At 36.3% G+C, this 10908-nt stretch overlaps 1 protein-coding gene across 1 annotated transcript in view; it reads right to left on the bottom strand.

Annotated features, from left to right (window-relative positions):
• The window catches only part of DGKB (diacylglycerol kinase beta), a gene marked incomplete at both ends in the record, with an annotated part of 334114 nt that overhangs the window by 11567 nt on the left and 311639 nt on the right, over nt 1-10908 (bottom strand). Inside the window, 2 exon segments of the mRNA XM_082329956.1 lie at nt 1614-1642; nt 1644-1735. Of these exon segments, the coding sequence (XP_082186082.1) occupies nt 1614-1642; nt 1644-1735 (121 nt within the window).

Raw genomic sequence — 10908 nt, 5'->3', positions numbered from 1 at the left:
AGGAATAAACCTTATTAACTGAAAAGACAAAGGAACCTCTGCTATTTTTTATAATTTAGACTGACTACCATAAAGGAAGTAAGAAATAAATTTTAACCTCTATCATCACCATTTATTAGAAACATAAAAGATGTTTTTACGCTTGTGTCTAACTCTGGGTTAGGGAGCACTCACATAACACGACAGTTTGTACTATATTCAAAGGCCTTTAACATATCATGTCATAAATTTAAATTGTTAGTAAAGGGGCACAGATTTTAACATAAAGCTACAGCCAGTGTTCCGTGTCTAGTTTTGGATACCACATTAAGAAAAGTATAGACAAATGAGAAAGGATGATCTTTTTGGATCTTTTTCCAACTCTGTATTTCTGCATTATAATAGTTTGCATACAAGACTATTAGAAATAACATGGAGAAATGAGTCAACTGAGCACTCATGTTGGTCAATGGAAATTCTGGCTTGGACATTATTTGAAAATGACTAACAGTTCACGGGATTATCCACTGTTATCTATGGCCATAAATGGAGGAAGGGAAGAATGTTCAATGAGCTCTCACTCTGAATCTTTTGCAGTTGTGGTCCCTGCTGATGTGGGATTATAAAAATTATCTCTTGGTATCCAGAGAAGGCTGGAATGCCTCTGTGATCTTATTTCTTTTCCTCATCCACATGAAAGAGTACTTTTGAAGTCCACACCACCTAGTCCTTGAGGAGAATCTCAGAAATATGCCAGGGACTTTGGCAACTACTACTTATTTTCTTAAAATTTTTATTGCTGCTCTTCTGTTTTACATTCATTTTAGGCTTTTGGGGCTTAAAACTGTATAGCTTATGATTTTATTAAGATTTTGAAAAATTCTTCCTGAGAAATTCTTTACTGAGGAAGAGCTGACGATCTCTCTCTTTTTTCCAGTCCTTATCTAATCCAAAAGCTAGAATAATTATTTTCTCCTTGAGTCCTAATCCAAGTTTCCTCTGTTGTGAATGTTCTGGTCACTTTTAGCATAGTAAAACGATAAAACACAACTAAATTAGTGTGCTCCACCATTAGTGGCTTACACATACCAACACATTTATTAATAGTGACTTGTCAGTATTCAGTAAATAACAAATAGATTAAAAACAGAGCACTTTGACTTCCACGGATCAAAAAAGTGCTTTACAAATACTAATTACGTTCTACTATTGCCCTGGTGAGTTATGCATTATAAATGGGTTAAAACGTGTTAAAGTAATGGTAAATAACTTTTTGCTCATAATTGCATGGAGTGTATGTCAATAATACACCCCAAGATGTTCATTGCCTTAATCCTTCTGCTCCAACTGCTTGACAATATTTCTTCATAGGATGAAGTGACAGTTGAATACAACATGTGAAGACTGAATGTAAACACCCTTTTTCTAGTTTTTTGACACATTTAAAGAAAGGAAGATGTATGGGCACAGAATATGGATGGAATATATATATATTTTATATATAAAAATGATACTTTCACAAGCAATAAGTACAGTAATTATGACTATTAAACTACCAAAGAAAGTGAACTGATAATATATGAAACTTTACTGTTTCATTACAACAGTGCAGTGCAAATTAAAGCTGCTGATACCTGATAACAACAGATGAGCACTGGGCAAGGCCGTCTTCCAGCACTTTTCAGTCCTGTGTATATCTGTCCCATCTCCATGGCTCCTTCCAGACCAACCACTTCCATAAGCTGGTCACTTAGATCTGCAAAAGTTGAAAAAACACATTTTGCCTAGACAGCATTTTGACAGTGGTCATCCTGACTAGCAAGAATTGTCAAAAGACCAGCTGATAATAAAAGATGTGGAGAACAGAACTGGCAAAAAACGATGATTCATAAGAAGTGATTGCAGCTTTAAGGTTGGATATACCTGGGCCTGTTGTCACACCACTCTAAAATATCCTGACCAAAATGATTCTAAAATACAATAATGATCTCCATGGAATATTTTAATACATACATACTGAACAAATAATCTTATTATATGAGAAAATAGGAAAGACTCCTTCATTTAGGTTACCTGACACTCATAGAATGAGATGATTGCAGTTTAGAAATTTATGCTGTCCGTCGTTTCAACAGAGATGTAAAATCTGGTAAAGGAAAAGCCAGTGCTCCAGACCCTATTGGATTCCCTTCCATACAATCCTTTCCAGATGACATGTACAGCTCTAATTCAGCCTTTGTGTGCACGCATTATTATAGTCTTTAATTATGAGACCACATATTATTTTTTACATTGGATCTTTGTCTCAATTAGCGCACAGATTCAATGCAAAAAGAGCAGGCAAAACCCCTTATATCAGCAACTATTCATCTAGCTTTCTTGAACTTTGTAGTGCTTGTTTGCACCCAGTTATATATTTTTGTTTCACACTGCTTTTTGATTACATAGCATTTTGGCATTAAACTTCAGAAAATATTTAAATAAATACTGTCTCTGGTAAAATAAATATTAGTTTGCTTGACTTCAAGGAGCAAGGACAAATTCTGTCTAGAATTGCAGATACAAACAGAGATACAAACAGAAACTTAAACAGTAATATAGCAGTCTGGTTTGAGAAGCAACCGAACAGGGTAATGAAATATTATCCAGAATCAACTAGGGTGTTTTCTATGAAATGTTTTATATGTTAGTGTTTAAATACATATTGCCAAGACCAGATGGACAAGGAAAAGAAACTTTTTTTTTTTTTTAGCTGTATATTATGTGTGTTTTATAGATTGGCTGTTAATGTTTCCAATAGGTACACTATTTGGTGAAGCACAGCAATGAGCTAAAATGTTAGAGTCTATCATCACATTGAAAAAACAAAGAAAGGAAAGCACATTACTCTTTGTATATTTTAAACCCTTCAACCTTTAATGAAGGTAGAATTTCATGCTAATTATCATATCTATGAGGCTAGTCCAAAGTTTCAAAGGGAGTCTTTTCTGTTCACTTCTTTGGGCTTTGAATGAAGATAATTAACTGAAAGAAGTAAAGAAGTACTGTGATTGGGGGGGGGGAGGGGGGGAGTATTAAAAGCAAATAGGATTTATGGTCTGGATTATTCTGCTTCCAACCAGAAAATCTGATACTATCCAAAGCCTTCATTCTTCTTCTTATACTTTCTTACTATTCTTTGCTATTTTCATTTTCTCATCACAGTGAAATTAGTTCCATATAATATTAATGAAGCAAAAATAAACCCTATTCTTTCCTATTAAGGAAAAACAATAAGATGGACAAAAGATTAAAATATACAATATGATTAATTTTAACTACACACTTTTACAGTTTGCATTGCTGTAACACATGTAAACCCAATTTTGTATGTCTGGCTTTCTGCTGAATTGTTTTTCTCTTAAGATGTTTTCCTTAAGTTACTCACTTTTAAACTTAACTCAGATTTAAACAAATTCTGCTTTTCTTGATAGCCATGGGGATTTAAATGGGAAAGTCCTACTCATTTGCAAAAGCTATTATATTATAAAAGCACACAGCACTTTATACATGTACTAAATCATTAAAATGTTTCCAGCCAAAGAAAACATCAAATTCCCATTCACTGGATTATTAGAAAATTATTATTTTTTTAAACAGGAGAATAATTAAGAACAGATTTTTATTACTGACAGCTCAGGCAACATATGCAAGTTTCAGAATAGTGACATTTGCAGTGATAGAAATTTGATGCATCATTTTTCAATAGCTGTGAGGTTAGTGCCAGTAACAGCAGGTAACTAAGGGCCACATCCTGCCCTTTGATCTGTACTACACATCTCAAAAAATCTGGTATACTAAACATTGGAAGATAGAACCGAACAATACTCTTATCTACCAAAAAAGTGAAGCCTTTTCAAAAAGTTCACATTTTCAGTGGCACATTCCCAAAGTGGGGTTATTTTAGGCCAAATATCAATATTTTTAGAATCAAGCTTAAATTAGACATAACCTTCCTTCAGAAGCAGTAAAAACTAAAGCAAATGTAACATGCAATTATCAACTTATGGTTAGTTCGCGCTCCTGCCCTTGCTAATATATTTGACCTGGTGGTTTTGCGTAGTCATATCCATTTCAACAAATCCTTGAGCTATATTGACTTTGATAAGAGCTCAGATTGAGCAAAAGTGGAAAAGGGAGTGTGTATATTTTAGTCCCATTCTTCAAAGATGTTACATGGCTACAGGAACACTGGTTGAATATAAAGGGCCAAGACATCAATGAATGGATTACATTTGTTCTTAAAAGGTCCCCACTAAAGACTCTGAAAGAGACTAAGCTCTATTAAAAGAGATCAGGTCTTCTATTAAATTAAAAGATAGGAAAGGGGAAGTCATTCTTCATTTTGGCGGAAGGTTATCACTGATTTCTCAGAAAGATCTGTGCTGCTCAACATATTCCCCTAAATAATCTGGAAATAAAAGTAGATAGTGAGTTACTGAGAATTCAATGAAGTAAAGACAAAAGCCAATTATAAAAAAAAGTTTCGGAATTTTAAAGTACTGAGTAATGGGGCAATACAAAGGCAGAAAATTCAATACATGCAACTTAATGCCCCTGAGGGGAAACACAGCTAACTACATATAACAGAGCTAACTACATACATGTAGACTGTTATATGCATATATATTGCATTTGAAAATAAATATGGGGTGTGTGTGCCTGTGTGTATATGTCTATATATACATGTTATTTATTTTGCTGGGCTACAATTGATACTGTCATGCAGCAATTAGGATTATGGAGTTACTGTGGCTACTTCTATGAAAATATCAGCTCAATGCTCATTAGTGATCAAATATCATCAAATATTATGATTGGTACATCCATACAGTATGGAGTTTGCAGTTTGGTCCACTCAGCAATGCACAGGAAATGACAGAGCAACAAAAATGCTAACAAATATAAGCAGCTTCTGTATGAAAATAAATTAGACTAGGACCCTTCAGGAAGTAAGGAGATGAATGGAGGAAAGATGATACAGGCAGAGAAAATAATGAGTGTCACAGAGTAGGTGAAGACAGTACTGTAATTCAGTATTTCTCAAAATGTAAGAATTAAGGAGTTTCATAGCACTTCTAGAACAAGCAGGAAATCCTTTTCACATAATATTTTGTTATACCATGAAGCCACACTAGACTTCGAAATTCCCTAAATCACGAATTGATACATATTTGGTAGGGTATCTTAACGGAAGAATAACTGTAAGTTTGCCCTCTTATGCTTCATTTCTAATCATGCAATACAGGTTGGTGTTAGAGGTCAGATACTGAGCTACACAAACATGTGGGTTGACCTAGTATCACTGTTCGTGTTGTCTTCTTATACATCTTATGAACTGTAGCCCAGAATAATGAATGCTGCTGTTCACTAAACATCATTCATCACTTAAATCAGCTTATAATGTGGACTCTTCCATGGCATGTATCGCAACTGTGTGTGAGACCTAATTCAGAAAGCCACTTCTTTTTGATCCTCAAATTATATTCTAAAGTTACGCACTCGTGTGTGCATCTGCGTGTGTCTCTACCAACTATAGGGCAAAAAATGTGTCTCTTTTTAGGCATGTTGTATTTCTTCTGCTTTCTACAGATTTTATTCTGAAGAGAAAATACTCAATTGGTAACTGTACTGATAAAATTCTCCAATGCGTACTTCACCTATTATAACCAGTTTCAGAAGGTTTAGGTTTAGGAAACTGAAGGTTAGATTTTCAGAAAGAATTTAGCAGCTCACAGCGAACAACAGCAACTACCAGATACTGAGCAGCTTTTCAATCTAGCCAGGTCATTTAGTTGCCTGAATGAGAGCTGAAATCTCATAGGTAAGCTATCATGGAGAGCATCTCAGTATTAGTGCATTAGGGAAGTGTTTTTTGACTGGTGCCTTGGGGTTCTTGAGTCCGTTTGTTCTACTTTGAGCGCTGTGAAAGAGCTGAAGGCTCTCGCTTGTTTTCTATGTGAATGAGCCATTAGAGTGTGTGGGAATGTTTTCATAGCACCATGCCTCTCCTGCCCTCTTCCACAAACCAAAGTACTTCACGTGTCTCGTCACATTAGCCCCGTCAGTAAACAAAGCCAGTTCTCCCAGGGGAGCGCTGCTGTCAGCAGATGGTGACTAGCCTGCAGAGGGGCATCTGACCCCTTGCACTCATTCCTGATGGGGAGATAAAGTCACTAGGGAGATGACTGCCCCTTCCTTCCCATCAGGCAGCAGGAGAGAGAGGTCCAAACAGAAACCTGCACAAGTGGCAGACAAAACACTGTACGTGAATATAAGCCCTTTATAGCACTTCCCCAAGGCATGAAGAAACACACTTGGAGACTTTAAAGTTTCCTAGTGAGGAGTTTATGTTATCCATTAGCTTGGCATTAGCCGAACGCTTCAATATTCAAAGTGAACACACAAGAGAAAAACACATTTGGAATTCATCTATAAAGCAAGGAAAGCAAAATGGGTTAGGGGGTGGGAAGAAGCATGGTGTGATTAGAAATACTGATTTACATAGAGAACTTTCCCTCTGTAATGGAACTGGTTTTGATATCCAATTTATCTTTGCAATATATAAATATTGCTGTCCTGGCAAGAGATTGAATGACTCTATTATAACTTGGGGTTACTGCACTCACTCAGGCACATTTGCATAAAAACACTGTTGGTCAGTGGTAAATCTGTCTCTGGCAGCAGTTTGTCTTCGAAGAGAAGGGGCTCCGTGGCTTACTGAATGTAATCAAACCCTAGTAATCATCACGCTGGAAATTTTTTGGTTCCAGTTAAAGTACTGGATAAGAATTTGAAAACTGGTATGATGCCAGAGGATCCTTGAAAAACTCCTGATCTCAATGCTGTGCACCACATGAATGCTTCAGTATCTTCCTAGAACACAGCATGTATTAAATCTACAGTTACCCCTTATGCAGGAATGTGGGGTTGCTTCTCTATGCAGGGATAGGGACTGCTGTTGTATAAAATGCTAAAAACATGTTTAATGTCACAGTATTCTGCTGATTTCAAATGAACAGCTTTTTCTAGATTCCCGGTTACAAGAAATCAGTAAATCGAGCAATCTATACATCCTGCTTTTTGTTATACTTTGCTTTAGAGAAGCTACCTGAAGTAACATATGCCTCAATGTTTATAATTGTTTATATCAGAGTTCTACCTGGAGGTCCAGATGATGTCAAGGCTCTGTTTTGTTACTGATTCACAGACATACAACAAAAGACAGCTCTTGTCTCCAAGAATTTATAATATAGACAAATAAAACAGACAAAGCATTGGGGAAAAATAATATTATTATGTCCATTTTACAAAGTGAAAATTATAGACAGACAAGTTTAGGTCCTGCAAAAGGTTTGTTCTCATACTCAGCTGGATGTATTGCGTGTAGACCTACAAGAGTCATAATATTATTTCTACTGCGTAAAGTTAAGCACATGAGTTTGCAGAACTGACCTGGCGAAGATCACATGTGAAGTTTGCAGCAGAGACAGGAAACAAATCAGCAACTCCTGAATTTCAACCCTCTCCTCTTAACAGTCTATTCTCCCTCTTAATGTTGGCTTCGAGGATATATATCAAGTCCTACTACTATAGCATTTGACCCAGTTTTGAGTATTTTGCATTGCTGAGTTTGCTTGTAAACATCAAAAATCTCATGGCTCCATACATCTATTTCATGGTAATATTGATTCTCAACTCGAGTCTTTACTCTTGTCTTCATTTTTTTTTTTTTTTCCTGTTTTTAGAACAAAACAAAACAAGCTAAGCCTGCCTCTTAGTGTGAAGAAAGGAAGATATATCACTGCTGTAATTTTTACCCTGGTGAGATACTCAGATATGGTGATAATAAATTAAGCAGATATTTTATATATATAAACACACACAAAAATGCAAATACATTTTATACCTATGTGGATATACACACATATGATATATACCCACATTTATGCATGCGAGAAATTCAGTACATTTTTGCTCTACCATCTGAATTGATGACGCACTAAATAGCTTTAATGGGGTAAGAATGCAAGTGTGCTATTTTTGACACTTAAAATGAATGTAATCAATAAAATCCTGTCTCTGCCGAATTCTGTGGCAAAACTGCTACTGACTTCAGTGGGGCCCAGATTTCACCCAGTATCTTGTGTCAGTGTAGCACAGAGACTCCGTCCTCAGATGGAATCATTTAATGGATACAGCTCAGCCTACTACTGTGTAATGGATTTTTTTTTTTTGTGTATATAATCATCTCCTGACTCTCATTAATCATTGAATGACAAGTTTCCCCAAAAAATAGGAAGGCAAACAAGGAAGAATCAGTCCTTATAATTAAATATTTTATGAAACTTTTTAATGTGCACAGAAGGCCTTTGTAAAACTTTTCCTTAAGTGAACTTTTTTTTTCCAGCTTACCAGGGGGAAGGAGAGGAGAGCTCTTAATAGAAACTTTTTTGATTAATAGTAAAAGAAGAAAAATAATAAAAAAAAAACAACGCACCCCAGAGCATTCAAATTAAATCACTTCCACCCAAAAACTACTCCCAAATACCAATGTTCAATGTTCAACATTTGAAACAAGAAGTTTCACCTTCCAGTTCGGGAGATCATTATGGATAAGTCTTTTATGGTAAAGCTTGGCAGACAAAATGTATTCTTTTTTTATAGATTTATTCTTTTAATAGTTTGAGGTACAATTGCATTGAACATGCTGCTGCACCAAAAAGCCCCCTATTATTTTAATCTGTATTCTTTTAAAAGTTATTTGTTCAAAAGGATTTCACTGTGTTACTCTTATACCCCCTTCATCCAACAGAACAAAAGCAGTTCTATGAAAGGAGTCTAAACTTGGACAAACCGTAAAAAAAAAAAAAAAGCAAAGTTCCTCTCTGTTTTTATCAAATTTGATTGCTGCAGCTGTTCCCAGTTTCTGTATTTTAAAAATAGCCTTATTCAGTGCCTTGTTGGCTAAAGGCCAGAGTACCATTAGAACATGCTGTACGGAAAACCTCTATTCAGTTACAGATACAGAAATATATTTAAGATCAGTGGGGGTCATCTGCAGCAAACACTTGTATGGGGGAAAATGGAATTTTAATGTGCTTGGACTGCTCACTACTTTTAACAGATATTTAAGAACTTCAAACCGGATATCTTTCTATTTGTATTAATACTATCATATTACTGAGCATCAGGTACAATACAATATGAGGAAGTCAAGATCATTTCACCTAACAAAAATAGATCTAATTCTCAAATTACTCCTTAGTAGTTCTGGCATTCACTTTAAATGGCTCCTAGTAGTATTGGATATTTGATTAGCCTATAAAAATGCCACAGCCTAGAAAAGAAAAATACAGTAATATTGATGGAAATGTAGAAATCTGATCAATGAAAACCAGCTTTGATTTGTACATTTCTAAGAGGACTGGTACTAACTGGGGATAAATGTTCCCTTTCTGCAGGGCAGCAAACTCTAAAAATGGCATTACCCCTATATTTATCCACCAAAGAGTTTTTTAGTTATTCGCCAGAAAGAAACCTTCATTCCACTTACATGAGTATTAAAACTCCTTTTGATTAAAGCGGTAGCCATTTTGGTCCAGGAGCTCAGAAACCCCCCACAGATGATCTTCATCCCTCTTTCTCTTCATGAGAATCAATTCCATTTGCTTCGTCTACCGTGCTAGTATTCCATGGTGTTTGGAGATCATAGCATGCAGAATGGATACTGGTTTGAACAACAGCAATTTTTAGTTATTAACCAAGAGCCTAACCCCAGAAATGTATTCTGAAAATCAATGAGATGTAACACAGATCATTTTTAGCCATTTCTGATGGTCTAGAATGCCTGCATTAAAGTATCCAAGGTTATGTATTTCTACTGCAGCTGGAGGAGGAGTCTTCAGCATGGTAGAGATATCCAAGGTCGTTATTTGGATAGGTACTAACAGGAAAGAAAACACAGCAGTGACAGCATCAATATAGCCTATGTGAGCTTGCTGAGACTCCAAGTTCTTAGTGGCTGGTTGGCCTCCTAAGTTTCTGTGCCCTCAGTCTCTCAGTACCTGGGTTAATTTAATTAAATAAATGCTACAACCACACTTGGGATTGCAGTTTCAATGACAAACATTGTCCGCACCTTCTCTTTGTACAGAAGGAGCATCAGGCAATTGAATTAAGTCAAATCCAGTGAACTCTGGGGTAGGTATTCGTATCATCTAAGTAAATCAGACAATCTTTCTAAACTTCCTGCAGTCAGTGAAACCAAAGAAGCTTTGATTTAGTTTCCCATTAAATTAAATGCGTTTGGTGTTGTCTGAGGTGGCCTAGGATTTCCAGGACATTCACAAAGGGCTAACAAGCCTGACACAGGAGCAACAGAAGGAGCAGATGAAAGGATGGTATCTTCAGAGGAACTCTAATGGTGTTGGGAACTTATATATGGAGAACTGAAGAAAGCTCAGAGTTTTTTCCAGACAGTGATCCAGAGGAAGAGTATAAGAGGTCTGGTTTCTGGAGAGGCATGTGTTTCTCCGTTGTCACCAAGAGGAATCTTGGGAGACTAGCATGCTTGGTCAACTTAGCAGCGTGTCTAAAGCTAACTTTCTGCTGAATCTACCACCCCAGTGTTACCACGTGTTAGCTCCTTTGGGGAGGCTAAGGCCTGCAGAAGTGATACACCCCTACTTACTCATTGTTTGATGGGACACAATGCACTTGCTGCCTCCAGGGCTGAGCTCCAAGTATGCGAGCAGGTTTTCCCAGTGCTTACTTTCCTTGAATTTGTTCTGTTCTCATAATTTGTCATTGTGGGTTTTGGTCTCTGCTATCTAATCTAGTTACATACAAGCAATTGCAGATATTTTTCTTCCTATCTGAAATACACAC

Source organism: Platalea leucorodia (assembly GCF_965183815.1).
Source record: "Platalea leucorodia genome assembly, chromosome: 1".
NCBI classification, from domain to species: Eukaryota; Metazoa; Chordata; class Aves; order Pelecaniformes; family Threskiornithidae; genus Platalea; species Platalea leucorodia.
The sequence above is the reverse complement of the archived record's forward strand: the minus strand, read 5'-3'. Positions and strand labels throughout refer to the sequence as shown.